Below are 15,310 nucleotides of genomic sequence, written 5' to 3'. Positions count from 1 at the left end.
AATATTAGAAAAAAAGAATATTTTAATAGAAGGGGACCTTTAAACTCGAAATTCAATCAGGGTAGGAATAATTCTGGCCTTAATGTAGAGTGAGGGGGCTGCTCACAGCAGTGTTGCGCACCTCATCAGTCAGGGGTTTGGCCACATTGCGCAAGGACCAGCCTCAAAGGAAAGACTTAGCCAAGACCCATGTCTTCCACAGAGCAATAGTTCCTTCTCTCGCCTTATGATTTTTCATTTCCAGGCACTGCAATCCTTCTAATTTTGAAGAGGGCATGTGTACTGCATAGAAAGTAGATTATGTCTACTTGTTTTATATCTATGTGTCTATGTATGTACTGTATGTGTATGTGACGGGCCATATAGTGAATTTGTTGGCTTCTTCCACAGAGATCTTTCCAAGAATCAGATCTCCTCCCTTGATACAACTCTGCTAAATCGACTCCCTGGCCTTCGAGAGCTGTGAGTACAGACAAACATGTGTTCGTGTCCATTACATGTCATCTGTGCACCAATCAGTTAATCACATAGCTCTCCACCGTACAGATATCTCCAAGGTAACAGGATTGTTATTCTGCCAAGAGGAGTATTCTGCTGTGGCCCTTTGTCGATCCTGTGAGTACGATGTCAATCCGTCATATAGGCAATGTTAAGGTGAAGAGTAGATGCAGAAAACGGGCAACAGGAGAGAGAGGCTTGAATTAGTTTGATAGGTAGGACTCTGTAGAACTGGGGTCCCAACCACCGGGCCGCGGACTGGTTCTGGGGCGAACAGAAAGAAAATAGAAAAATAATCAATCAATAAAAAATATTTTCTTGAACATCAGAGCCTGAAACATTCATTCATCAAAGTTTTATTTGGAAAATCAGGGGCATCCAGCTGTGCGTCAGACCAAATTATAGGACAGAACAAGAGCCTGCAACTTCTAAGAAAAAGAGAGCTGTTTTTAAGCGACAGTATCGGCTGTTCTACTTTGGTACGGTTTATCGCTAGTTGAGTCTCACGCACCAAAAAGGCTCTGCGTAATATGTTGGAACAGGCTCATCAATGAGGCAATGAAGCCATCAGAACTGCGTCGGCACATGGAGCACAAGCACAGGGCGTTAAAAGACAATCCTTTGAAGTTTTTTGAAAGATAAAAGATTACCTCATGGAAGAGATACAAGCGCAGGGATCCCAATAATTACTACAACTACATTCAGCACAATAGTAAATTGTACATTTGATAAAATGTTTTAAAATGGTATTTTATGCCTGTCTGTCAAAATATGTCTTTACATGAAACCGGTCCATGTTGCAAAAAAGGTTGGGAACTGTTGCCTTAGAATGTATTGGAACAGAAAGCATTTGCTCACTAATAATAAGCCACCCTTAGACACACACACACACACACACACACACTAATCAAACCATGATTAAGTTAAATTACAGTTTACCGCTCCAGGCTAACTGCACCCCCTTCCCTCCTCCATCTGTCCATCCATCTCTTCTTCCATCCATTAGCTTATTTCTTCCACCAATTTAAAAATGTTTGTGTGAATGTGTGTGATGAGAGAGGAGTCTGGTCGTTTCCATCAGCTCCTTCCAAAACCACCACAACAACGGCCCCATTATGTAGCTTGCTGGGTTGAAGGGTGGAAAGGAAACCTCCTCCTTGTGCGCAGCACAAGCAAGGAAGGCTAAGAGGAGAGAAATAAATGTTTGGTGGATTAATAGAATGGAGTTAGTTGTTGTTAGTAGAACATACATGCACATAATTAAAACCGTTTTGTCCAAAAGTATATAAGCATGAGCTCTTTGGCATTTAATTGTCATTATTTCATGATTGTAGCCAGTGGCGTGCAAAGCTCCGGTGCTGCCCGGGGTGTAGAACCAATTGTTGACGGGGGAAGAATATTAATAGTTAGAATATTCTCACCCCCAATAACAAATCTTCAAGGGAAGGGGGGTAACTCGTTTGGATGCCCTTGCCCCCCGCCCTCTTTGCACACCACTGCTTGTAACCCATCAAGGGAAACTCCTGGGCAACAGCTGGATTTGTAGTTGTCTACTGGACATTTTTTCCCCTCTGAAAATTGCATTTGTTAATGCTTTGGCTCCATCTGAAGAGACTGGAGAAGCTGCTTAAATGATGACTTGTGTTCGAACTGTTTACTTTTTTTTTTCTGTACTTGTACTGTCACATTTGCCTGATACCATTTCAAATTGATTACCACATTTTCTCATTGTACCAAAAACATATTGCTAGCCAAGCCGTCCACTCAGCAAGATCCCGCGAAACCTTGCTGATAGCGGACCACATAATATGATGTGAAGTGCCGGAGCTAGCCCAAGGACTTTGAGTATGACACCTGTGTGGTGGATCATTCTCAGTGATATAACATCAATTTACAGGCATACAGTCTGGCCACATTTATAATGATCATGTAAAAAGTAGTTTGTAGTTTGCTGTTTAATAGAATACAAGCAGAACAAAAAAAAAAATGTGTCAACTAGTCAAACAAAAGTAAGAAGCTTCCTCTGATTGAACAGTAATTGTTAACACCTGTATCTGATCTACTGTTTACTTTTATAATGTCATAATGTTGAGCTACTGTAAAAAAAGGTTCAAAAACCACATAGCTTGCGGCTGCCGCATTGAGCAAAATAGCCTAACGTGAATTGTTGCGCAGTGTGTGGGGTTCCGCAACCACTTTTCATGAGGACTGTGGGCTATTTTTGCTGCAGTTTGAATTGCAGGTGAATTGCGCTGCAATGTCGCAGATGTAACAGCCAATCAAAAATGCCAAGTCGTATCAGGTGGGCTTTCACGACAAATATTACATTTCCTTGGCTTGTACTAAGTGAGATCCAGCCGACCACCACCAAGCCATCCCAATACTGTATGCACAGTATACTGTATATCAGGGATCTCGTTTGATGTGCGTTCTGCGTCTGAGACGCACAAAAATTAGCAGGGACCCATGAAGCATATTCATTCTGCCTCTGTTGACGCAAGGTTTAAGACCTGCCCTATGTGTGTGCGTGCGTGTGTGCGCGCGTGTGTGTGTTGGTGAAGAGCTTCCACACACAGCAAATCAAAAGTATGAAACCTGTCTTGGTGCTAGCCAATCAGAGGCAGAGTTGGGGGGGTTATGGTTCCATACAATGGAGAGTTTTTTTCTGAACTCAATAAATTTCCATTGTTGTGGTAACACCTGCCGGCACGGTGGGCGACTGGTTAGCACATCTGCCTCACAGTTCTGGGTACTGGGGTTCAATCCCCGGCCCCGCCTGTGTGGAGTTTGCATGTTCTCCCGGTGCCTGCGTGGATTTTCTCCGGCACTCCGGTTTCCCCCCACATCCCAAAAACATGCATGGTAGGTTGATTGAAGACTCTAAATTGCCCGTAGGTGTGAATGTGAGTGCGAATGGTTGTTTGTTTCTGTGTGCCCTGCGATTGGCTGCCGACCGGTTCAGGGTGTACCCCGCCTTCCGCCCGAAGATAGCTGGGATAGGCTCCAGCGGCCCGCGACCCTACTGAGGATAAGCGGTAAAGAAAATGGATGGATGGACAAAGGAAAACCCTGCGAGCGAGCGAGCGAGCTCGACCGCGGCGACATCGTTAAAACGTCAGCACTCTGAGTTGTGTGTGTGTTCCCCACGTAACACACATACACGGCAAAGTTAACTGTTTATAAACCATAGCCACAGCGGCACACATTATCAATATTCAGGCAGTAGTTGACTTCAGCAAACTCATTTTCAGCGTCGTTTGATTGACAGGTAAATGTCTCACGTCACAGGGCCTGAGGGCAGGCCTTATTTATTTTTATATTTATTTATCCTTGGTAAGACGCTTATTGATAGATACAATCTGTTTTTCAAAAACCAAGAGGCAGCAGAAATTATGCCATACATAACACAACAACATTCATACAATAAATAAAAATAGACTAAAAAATAAGTGATCTTTAAATGTATGCCATCTGATTTAAAAACGGTGACAAAGCCCAAATGCTTTTGAGTACATAGGTTTTTTTTTCTTCTAATTATTCATTAACATTTTGAAGGCTTAAAGAAATTTTTTGGGCCTCTTTAGTGGGTTAATGAATCTATACTTATGTGCCAAGTTTAATATTTGTTAAAGTGCAGTTTTATAGAACAGAGCCTGAGTCTGATTTATTTATATTTTTTATTTATTTACAGCACGGTGGTACTCTGGTTTCCACCCACATCCCAAAAACATGCATGGTAGGTTAATTGAAGACTCTAAATTGCCCGTAATTGTGAATGTGAGTGGGAATGGTTGTTTGTTTCTATGTTCCCTGCGATTGGCTGGCGACCAGTCCAGGGTGTACCCTGCCCCTCGCCCAAAGTCAGCTAAAATAGGCTGTGGCCCTACTGAGGAAACGTTTTTTGGAAAAATGGATGGATGGATTCTATTTATAGTTCTACATTACAATGCCAATGTTCAATCTTCTTTAGAATTGAAAGTTAATGGTTCTTAAAAAGGATGTACTTAAATTATTATGCTCTATGATGTCATTATATCAGTGGCATAAAAGAAAAAAACATCAACGATACTATCTTTTGTCGTGATAGTTTTTGGGAAAATATATCGTCCTAACAAATTTGCTATCATAGCAGGCTGAAACATAATATATTGAGAGAGAGCAAGTGCAATGGATAACACAAATATATTGTACAAATAAAAATCTGCAATATGGTGGGACCGCGAATCAACAACTGTCGTATAGCGGAGGATTACTGTATCTGTACTCCGTGATGATAAGTTGCGGGGACTCAATGTTTCCAGACATGTGCATCCTGGGACTCGCATAGTCTCAAGTGTAAAATGCCATCCATTTTCTGTATCGCTTATCCTCACTAGGGTTGCGGGCATACTGGAGCCTATCCCAACTGACTCTGGGCGAGAGGTGGGGTAGACCCTGAACTGGTCGCCAGCCAATCGCAGTTTATCAACATTCATTCCCTTAAAATACACAGGGCACATACAAACAAACAACCATTTGCACTCACATTCACACCTACAGGCAATTTAGAGTCTTCAATTAACCTACCATGCTTGTGTTCGGGATGTGGGAGGAAACCAGAGTACCCAGAGAAAACCCACTAAGGCTTGGGGAGAACATGCAAACTTCACACAGGGGAGGCCAGATTTGAACCTGGGTCCTCAGAACTGTGAGGCAGATGTGCTAACCAGTCGGTTACCGCCTAACTTTGTGTGTGTGTGTGTATATATATATATATATATATATATATATATATATATTTATTTTTTATTTTTTATTATTATAACAAAATGTATTTATAATTTCAAAAGTACATTTGACTAAAAAGCAAAGTGTGGAGAGTCTGACGCCAAATGCACAGTACAGTCAATAATTGGAGGGTTACTGCACGCAGCCTCTCAAATATTCACATTCTCTCCTTTCCTCTCTATGTTTTATTATAATATAGCTACAGCGACCAGGGCAATCCACTCCTTCCATGACAGTCTCGCTATTATTTTTTGTGGTTCATTATAAAATAGGACAGTAGTGGATACGTTACACCTCAAAATGTTGTTTCCCGATTAAGAACACCAGGGGTTGCAGGTCTCTCGTCGCAACGTTTGTATGTGTGAGTGTCGTGTTTTTTCTGCATCACTGATTAGTCACCCGGCCTAAGACTTGCACGATATACTAGTTATTTTATACTCATCCTTATTGAAAAGGATATTTTTACTCCTGATGTAAACAATTATTGTCTCCTTTGTTTCCATCAGTGATTTGAGCAACAACCAAATCACCAAGATAGAAGAAAGAATATGTGACAACCTGTGTAATTTGACGCAAATGTAAGTAACCCCAATTCTGTGTCACACTGCCCGATTTCTATTTCAGGTGTTTCACCCAGAAATGCACACACAAACAGAATTTTTTTTTTGTTTTTCTAATTAGAACTGTAAATACAGCAAGACTTCTTTTCAGCAAGATACTTATTCACTGCAAAAGTACTTTGTAAAAAACACGTTATTAGTGAATCGCAGGACTGACACATAGAGACAGCCAACCATTAACATTCACACGTTTGGGCAATTTAGAGTCATCAATTTACCCCATATTTTGGGACTGTGAGGGGAGGCCAGAGAGAGAACCCATGCAAGCACTAAGAGAACATGTGAATGAAGAAGAATGTATTAATTTCCTGTTCCTCTCAGCTTGTAACATGAGCTAACTAAATTACATTATATTTGTTAAAAGTATATCGTCATCATATTGTATTGATGTTTTTTTCCCCATTGTTATAAGCACAATTATGGATAATGGTTAATGGATAATTCAGCCAGCCAATTTTGACTTGTGGGTTGCAGTCGGACTTGGTTCAGTGAAATAAGATTTTTATCAATACGACGATTGTCAATATATGTTCATAAAGTGTACACGCACTTTTTTTATTACTTATAAAAACAGAGAACGATAAAACACTGCATACGTTGTTAAAATACATAGTAAGGAATAGCTATAGCACAGCAAAGAGGCATTTGTTGTTGATACAGTTCATGAAATTAGCGTCAGAAGCGAAAGAAAATATGAGACACATGCAAATCGGAGTACAACACTAGCAACTATGCTAGTGGCAGTGTGTGTGTGCCAATCGATCAATTTACATCACATTTGAACATGCAGAATCACAGAAAAATATATAAATCAGATTATCGTAGGGATGAGAAAGATTACTAAAGCTTTGGACAAATAAGCAAAAGCAAACAGTCCTATCGCTTTTCCTGCTCGTTGAGTGACAACATCAGACTGTACGCAGACAGCTGCAGTGGAGGACACGTGCACTTGAACAGAACAGGGGTAAAAGTGAGAAATGTCCTTTTCATTGTTATTTAGGACAGTCAACTCATTTGCAAATGCCTGGATTAAGTTATCGTTAAAGTTAATATTGTTTTTATAAACGACTCTAGTTCCAATACGTTCTGCATCGTGGGTAAAAGATGTGTTTGACGTTTTTTCGGAAGATGATCCTACATTATTTGTGCGTATACATGATCTGAGGAGGTTATAATTTGTTTGCAGAGTACGAACAAAAAGTCCAACATATTGATGATGACAGTTTTGTGCGCATGCACAGTTCGTGAATGAGGCCCATTGTCTTTTTTCATGCAGTGACCTAAGCAGTAACCCCTTTGAGTGCGACTGTAAGCTCTTCCACTTGGTCAACTGGCTCCAAGAGAAAGGGGTACGAGTTCACCGGCCTGATGCCATGCTCTGTAACCAACCTCCTGAGCTCCGCCACCAACCTCTGCTAAATGTCAGAGTGCTCGCCTGCGGTATGACAATAACACTCAAATACAAGATCCAGAACTTCCAAAGCTAAGCAATGGAAATTTCCTCTCTCTTCAGGCCTAACGTCACGGTTTTGACGGATTTAACTTCATTCGCACATTTACCTACTGAGATCAATTTTTTCTAATCAAAACCTGTAGAGGTTTAATTGAGGGTAACTGGACTTCTTGGATGTTGAATGTGACTACTCCCCAGGTGTTAGTCCCACTAGTTCAAACTAACTACAGCATTCCCCCACTATATCACAGTTCACACCTTGCACGTTTGCAGATTTTTTTAAGTGATCGATTTTTGGGAGTTTTACAGAATACTTATGCACTGTAATGCCCTCGCATGTGGGAAAAGGAGAGCAACAATTGCCGATGTATTTTTCAGCCATATTTTGAACGCCGGGAGAACCGTCAAACACAATCACTACACTCTCACGGGAGCTGCTGTCGGACACAGCTCACACCAGACACTGATGTACAGTATATGGTCTCTGGATAATGCAAATTTTACCCTATTGGAGTTGGATCTGAAATGTATCCCCATGATAAAAGGCGGTTCACTGTAATTTTAAATCTGGGGATTCTCTACAAGACTCAAGTTAGACTTGAAGAAGCTTTTTTTAAATTAAAAATGAAGCATCTTCCTTAACAAGTAAAGTTTTCCAGTCCAGTTGTTTTCAATTCAACATCCAGAGATTATCATGACCTGGATGACTGAGAAGCTACAGTACACAGACAACAAACGATCCAGAAAATATTACCTTTGCAGAGGAGCTTGTTTTCATTTCTACCATTATATGTTAGTATGAAGGACTACACAAAATGTAAGAGCTTTGGTCTAGGAAGAGACCCCTGGAATGGTAATCACTATTGTTATGTAAAGCCTGTCAATCCTGAACTCTTTTAGTGTTGATTTAAGCAAAAAAAAAAAAACTCCTGGATCTATACTTTTTTTTTTCACTGAATCTGAAACAAAATAGAATTGGTTCTTCCATGTTTCAAGGAAGTCCATTTTTGCATTGGTGAAAGGCTTCTTCTTTGGTGGAGATAAAGAGAGACGATATTTAATGCAGGTCAAAGTCGTAAATCACTTGTCCTTTTCCAGGTCTAAATTATGCCGCTTGTCTTGAGGACAGCAGCAGTGGAGGAGGGGGGCGGAGCGAGCTTGTCATCTTCTCGTCCTCCACGCCGGGCAACTTCACGCGTGAACAGTGTAACAGCATTTGCTTTGCTGCGTCACACCGCTATGGCGGCCTAGGGGCAAGACAGCAGTGTCTCTGCAGTACAAACTCTGAGCCCAACTTCATCAGTGAATCTCAGTGTTCTGCTGCCTGTACCAACCCCAGTGTCATGAAGGTACGCACTGACATGAACAATCGTCTTTGGTGGTTGGTTACTCCTGTTTAGTGTACATACAGTAGTTATTCATGTTCCCTTTTCTGTACTGTCTGTTATACTCTCACAGGGCACTTTACTTGGTACACCTGGACAATGTTTTTAGTTCCAATATAACAGCTGTTCTAAAACTGCCTTTACACAATTGTCAGTGTTAAGCAGTGGTGAGCGGTCAGGGCCAGCAAGTTCTTTTCTGCTATCCTAAACACTTTCAAAAACACTGACCTGCATTTACAACATACTCTGTGTTGTATAGAATTGCATTAATTTATTCCCAACAGTATCCTTTTAGCCGGCACGGTGGATGACTGGTTAGCACATCTGCCTCACAGTTCTAAGGACCTAGGTTCAAATCCGGCCTCGCCTGTGTGGAGTTTGCATGTTCTTCCCGTGCCTGCGTGGGGTCTCTCCGGGTACTCCGGTTTTCTCCCACATCCCAAAAAACATGCATGTTAGGTTAATTGAAGACTCTAAATTGCCCATAGGTGTGAATGTGAGTGTGAATGGTTGTTTGTTTATATGTGCCCTGCGATTGGCTGGCGACTATTTCAGGGTGTACCCCGCCTCTCGCCCAGAGTTAGCTGGGAAAGGCCACCAGCACACCCGCGACCCTACTGAGGATAATGAATGAATGAATGAGTATCCTTTTAATTTCATAGCATTTCTGTTGTCCCAGTCAGTAGTACTGACCGATTAAACTATGTATATTAGCAATGGGACTGTTTCTTTAACCAATCAGATTTTAAATTAATCGCCAAGTAGCCAGTGCGCTGGCCCTCGATGACAGTCATCATTATTTTTGTCAGAGCAAAACTTGTTAGGGCCAACTTCAACTATTAAAACATGTCTGTAGCGATCTGCTATCTGTGGTGAGTATGATGTATTTTAATTAGATATTGTATGTCATTTTGTCATTTCTGAACTGCTCCAGATCAGTGGTCCCCAACCACTGGGCTGCAGGCCATTTGGTACCAGGCCGCGCAGATACTTTTTTTTTTTTTGCATAGCAGAAGACAGGGCAAATTTTATACAACTACCTTTTATTTAAAATTGTAAAAATAAAGTATCGTAGGAGTAAAAAGTGTTATTTTAATTACAGTACTCTCTCTCTCTCTCTCCTGTCTCTGCTCTGGTTCCTCATATGGGTCACAGGAATGTGGGTGGACTCTAGCCCAAGATGTATTTGCAGTAGACTTCTCTATCTTACTGAAGGCCCTCCCACTGCAAAACGTTCACAACAGCATCAGTTTTTCAGTCGTGTCCTCCGTCATGCCAGTAATGCTGTCCTGGGAGTTTGGTGACCTTTCACCTCGTGTCAACACCTCAGCAACAGACGTCACCATGGCGATGCACAAATACGGACTTCCAGGACAGTATGTTGTCAGTGTGATAGCTTGGGCTGGACACAAGGAGGTGAGAGGCACACAACTGAGATTTTCTTTTTGTCCTGTAAAAAAGATACACAGTCTTCATATGACTGATTATGCATTTAATATGTTTAGGTATCTGCACGTGGAGAAGTGACCGTGGCATTTCCTCCTAAACTGGAGCTGCACTGCCCACCTCTTACTGTGGTCAATGGAAGCCTGGAAGTCACGCTTGTCAGCTGGGGATCTCTTGGCCTAAATGTAGACTGGCAGATTGCAAAAGATGATGTGCAGGTCACTAAAGGTGAGGGAAAAAATTCCATGAAATCCGTCCAGCGCTTACAGCACAGTATGTAAATTCGCCGTTTTGAATTTAAAAAAAGGCCATTTACGTGAATCGTATACATCCGATGAGTTTTTTCCGGGAGGCGGCAGCTGTCGGTGACGGTACTTTTACTACATTACAATGATCTAAATGTCGCTCGCTACTTTATCAATTATTGCTTATTTATCAACTATTTCGTACGTGAGACTACGACTTCAACTTCCGCAATGGGCGCTGTTTGCGGCAATCTAATTTAAGCGCCAGTGACGTTTAAGTCTAGTTCACCAATCAAACGACAAAAGAAATTCACATGACCTCACACGTCGTCTTCTATTGGGCTTCCCGGGCATAGGTATGAACACTAGATAAGTCAGCCCGGCTGATCGTCATGCCTAAATGGCCACCATTTTTGGAAGGTCGTTCGTTACCATTGAAGGCAACGCCGTGCTACTCGTGTTTACATTTAGACAAACAAAAACAACAGCTTTCATGTATTGTAGTATTTGTCTGACACTGTCGCCTAAAACGTGGATATTTCAGCTCACTTTTAAGTTGAGAAAACACCGTGCAGTAAATTGAAATTTTTTTATTTTATTTTTTTGTGGTATTTACTCAGTACTTAGGTAATTATTTCACTGTGTACTTTTTACTCTTACTCAAGTATTTTTTTGGAGGACTACTTTTTGAGTAGTCATATTATTGTCAAGTAACAGTACTCTTACTTGAGTACAATATTTGGCTCCTCTACCCACCTCTGGAGCGGACATCCTCTATTGCTACTCTTATGTTTGAGCAAAATTTTTGCTCATCAGATCAGCCCGCGTCGTATTTGTCGCACTGGTCTTTTGTATTTCGCATTGAGGTGCTGCGGCTGGTGGCCCTGGTTTCAGTCCCAGCGGAACCGCGTTGCACACGCAACATTGGCGACAAGAGCTGATCCGCTAGTACATTTTGTATTAATTAGGTAACACGTCTACAATTATCTAATTAGTTTACAGATGTTAATGTTAAAGGTATTAAGCGACGGAGTGATGTTAGGGATTATGTCACAACACAGAATGAACTAACTTCAAATTCAGAAATGGCCAATAAAAACAGAAAAATATTGTACTTAATATTTTCCTGGAGGATGCATTTGGGATTAGCCTTTGAAGTTGGTAATAATGAAAAAAGGAAGTGAAACAGACAATGATTTTCGTTAATTATTTCCAAAATGAGTGCTTAAAGAGGAAGATGCCATTCATGTGGCACAGCTTGAAGCAGGCATTAGGTGCAGGTGGAGATGGGCCTGGCTCAAGTTGGAAGCCAAAACAAAAAAGCAAAGAAATGAGGCAAATTTCAACATGCCCTTGAGCGGTGTAAATACACGCGTAAAGGAAAATTTGTTAATTTTCCCTTATTGTACTCTTCAGAGTCTTCCAGATTGCTTAATTATGTTAAAATAAAATAAAATCTCTGCGGGGGACTGGGGGCGGGGATCAATGTTTTTTGTTTTGTTTTTTTTGTCACCTTCTTCTTGCATTTGGTGTTTGCATGTCTGTAAATATGTACAGGATGTTTCGTGATCTTTAGTTAAATTATATATGCATGGGAGCAGGCTTTAGAGAACAGAATGGACACCACAGAAAGTTTGTTCTGCTACATAAGACTTCACCTTTACAGTATGTCATATTGTTGGCTTGTTGGAAGTAACTTTGTCTACAGCCCAAGTCACAAGAATGCACAGTGATGTGTATGTACAGTATGAGCTCTGGCTAGAGGTCAATCGTTGGGGAAACTGGCTTGGTTCAGATGTATCTTTCCATTACATACAGTATATCATTCATTCTGGAGTTCACACCAACGGACTTCCAGTGAGAGGCAAGGTACACCATGGACTGCTCACCAGTCAACCACAGGGCTGACACGCAGACTGAAAGGCACTAAAGAGTTTTTGTACTTTAGTGTAGGGCTGCAACTAATGATTATTTTTGTAAATGATAAATCTGTCGATTTTTTTTCGATTAATCGATGGAAATGAGAAACTGTTCTTAATTCCCTTACCTAGTTCAACAAAGGAAATTACTTAATTCATTAATTAATTCATTAATTAAATCAAATTAAAAACCTTTTTGAACCCCCCCTTTATTCAAAAACAGGACAGTATTTCAAATGGACAGTGCAGAAAGTGCAAAAAAGATGAATTGATGATGATTCACTTATTAATTTGGTTTGTGACATGTTAGAAAATATGAATAAATAATTGATAATTTTTTTCCAAAGTACAAGAAGTTTGTAAATGTCTCATGTTGATGAAAGACAAAGATAATCAGTCTGCTTTCATGGAAGAATACAAATATCTGAGAATATTTACTGTTGAGAGGCTAAAATTCTGAGTATTTAGATCATTTTAAGTTAAACAAGCTCTCCAAACAATCGATTATCAAAATAGTTATCAACTAATTTGAAAATGGATTAGTTGTTAATTAATTGATTGTTTACACCTCTACTTTGGTGTACCCACGTGAAAAAAACCCCCAAAGTTTTGTTTTTACTAAAAATGGGAAGGTAGATTTAAGCAAATGATAACATACACACAGAGAAATACAGCGATTTCAGTTTTTTCCCAGGTATACATCTAGATTTGATATATAACTCAGATGACAAGTGTTGTTAAAACCCAAACGTTTCCAGTTTGAACAAAGGTTTTAAGACTTGTAATAGACAGGTACTGTATGTTTTGTTGTCCGGGTGTGTCCTAAGTGTAAGTAAAGTAATGGAAATGCTAAAGCTTTGACAAAAAAAATAGAAATAAAGATCTTCTCATGATCCCAAACATGCAAGGTCATCTGTGAAACACAGAGGAAGCTTGCATGGCTTCTTTTGGGACAAGCTCAGTAGTCCTCATTGATTTTACACATGATAGCAACACCCACATAACTCAGAAGTCTACAGAAAAAGAAAAATGCAACAAAACTAACTGAGAGATCCTTCATCATGCAGCAAGACAATGACACAAAACACACAGCCAAGCCAAGGATGAAGTAGGAAGTGCAAGGTTTTGGACTGACCAAGTAAATCTCCAGACCTAAATCCCATATAGGGTGCTAATGAGGAGACTGGCCGTATCACCCCCCCCCCCCCCCCCCCCCCCCCCCAAAAAAAAAAAAAGAAGAAAAAAAAGAAAACAATGTACAACAACTGAGAGGCTGTGGAGAAAGCCTGGAAACGTATCACAAACAAAATATGTTTGGAGATGTCAATGGGTCACAGACTTGATGCAGCAAAGGATTTGTACCTGAATATTAATTAAGTCTTTACTTCTATTTCTTTAGTCCCTCTAGTCTAAGTCTACCTGTTTTAAAATGTTTTCTCATCAACAAGAAAAAAAAAAAATCATTCCTTCTCATTTTTGTACCAGATCCAGCTAGGTGTATATGATACCTGGAAATAAAAGCTGAAATGTTCTCTTCTTTTTTTTATGACAAACCCCAATGTTTTCAGTGTAAAGCAAAAATTAAGGAATTGGGCTCATTGTTCCTATGCCTTTGGTGGAGAGTGTATCTTTTTCTGATCCTTGCATAGAAAAAGTTCTAATTTGTCAAAAATGTTTTTTTTTTCCTCTGCCAGCCTCTCCTCACTGTCCAAAAGATGGTGTCTACCATATCGAGTCCTCATGCTGTTTTGAGATTGTTCTGGGGGAGATGAGCTGGACCGATGCACGTCAACAATGTTTAGACCGTGGCGGGGATCTGGCAATAGTCAGAGATGACACGCTGCGCAACCTGCTAGCTCATAAAGTCACACAGTAAGTGTTTCAGTCTCAATTAAGTGTTTAGGCGGCGGTGTCTTTGGGATCTCTTTTTACATGGGATATGGTGTGGGTTTTAGTGTTCATCAGACTGACACAAAGTGGCCATGTTCAAAATCTGTGTGTGTATCTATCTATCTATCTATCTATCTATCTATCTATCTATCTATCTATCTATCTATCTATCTATCTATCTATCTATCTATCTATCTATCTATCTATCTATCTATCTATCTATCTATCTATCTATCTATCTATCTATCTATCTATCTATCTATCTATCTATCTATCTATCTATCTATCTGCACACGACGCCGTAAACGACCGATTATCAAATCAATTTGATCTCTTACTGCTTGGACTATTCCAAAATAATAATCCAACAAATAAAAAGTCCAATTTGATTATTTGAAAACTATCAATAGCCCCCTGTTTAATTCCTGTTCAGTTTTTTGAGGTTGCAGATTTAGTCACAAAGTAAAGTAAGTGGGCGGTTGTCGGCTTTTCCCTCCGGGAAAAAAAGTAGTGAAAACTCTTCTTGTTAGTTTAAAATGACGTATGATAATGTAATTTCTTGTGTATAATGTGCACCCATGTATAATACGCGCCCCCAAAGTTGACCTAAAAATTCTGGAAAACCCTTCGACCTATATATAATGCATTTTTACAATGAATGATTTTGCTTCTACCCATATGATCAATAAATGAAGTATTATCTGTATTTTGTTAGTTTTTTCAAAGAATTATTCTGAAGTTAAGCACTTTATTTGAACATGTAATACTTTCTTTTTATTTACTTGCTCTTATTTTGACATTCACAGCCCTACTTTTATTTAGTAAATGAGAAAACACACAGTTGTGCTCATATGTTTGATTACCCAGGCAGAATCTGTAAGATGGACACAATTCTTTAAAGAAAACATGAAGGGCCAGGCGAAACAAATTAACATTTATTTTAATGGGATTCAAACTGTCAAGCATTTCAGAAAAGCATTATCATTAAACAAAACATAACCAAAATTCATGATGGTTGTTGTTCAGTCATCAGTCGTATTTATTAAAAAAAAAAAAAAGAAAAAAAAATATTTCACAAATTCTGCCA

General features: G+C 39.9%; 1 protein-coding gene across 4 annotated transcripts in view; it reads left to right on the top strand.

Annotated features, from left to right (window-relative positions):
* pkd1a (polycystic kidney disease 1a) overlaps positions 1-15,310 on the top strand; it is an 87,749-nt gene that overhangs the window by 23,769 nt on the left and 48,670 nt on the right. For 3 of the 4 annotated variants that reach the window (XM_061769597.1, XM_061769596.1, XM_061769599.1), the window contains exons 2-9: positions 391-462; positions 547-615; positions 5,772-5,843; positions 7,162-7,325; positions 8,437-8,687; positions 9,879-10,139; positions 10,229-10,397; positions 14,028-14,205. In XM_061769597.1, coding sequence (XP_061625581.1) covers positions 391-462; positions 547-615; positions 5,772-5,843; positions 7,162-7,325; positions 8,437-8,687; positions 9,879-10,139; positions 10,229-10,397; positions 14,028-14,205 — 1,236 coding nt within the window. The remainder of the gene's footprint in view (positions 1-390; positions 463-546; positions 616-5,771; positions 5,844-7,161; positions 7,326-8,436; positions 8,688-9,878; positions 10,140-10,228; positions 10,398-14,027; positions 14,206-15,310) is intronic. The other variant, XM_061769598.1, reaches the window with a different exon arrangement.

This window comes from Phyllopteryx taeniolatus, chromosome 4 (assembly GCF_024500385.1).
Source record: "Phyllopteryx taeniolatus isolate TA_2022b chromosome 4, UOR_Ptae_1.2, whole genome shotgun sequence".
NCBI lineage: Eukaryota > Metazoa > Chordata > Actinopteri > Syngnathiformes > Syngnathidae > Phyllopteryx > Phyllopteryx taeniolatus.
This window is presented reverse-complemented; position numbering and strand designations above follow the sequence as displayed.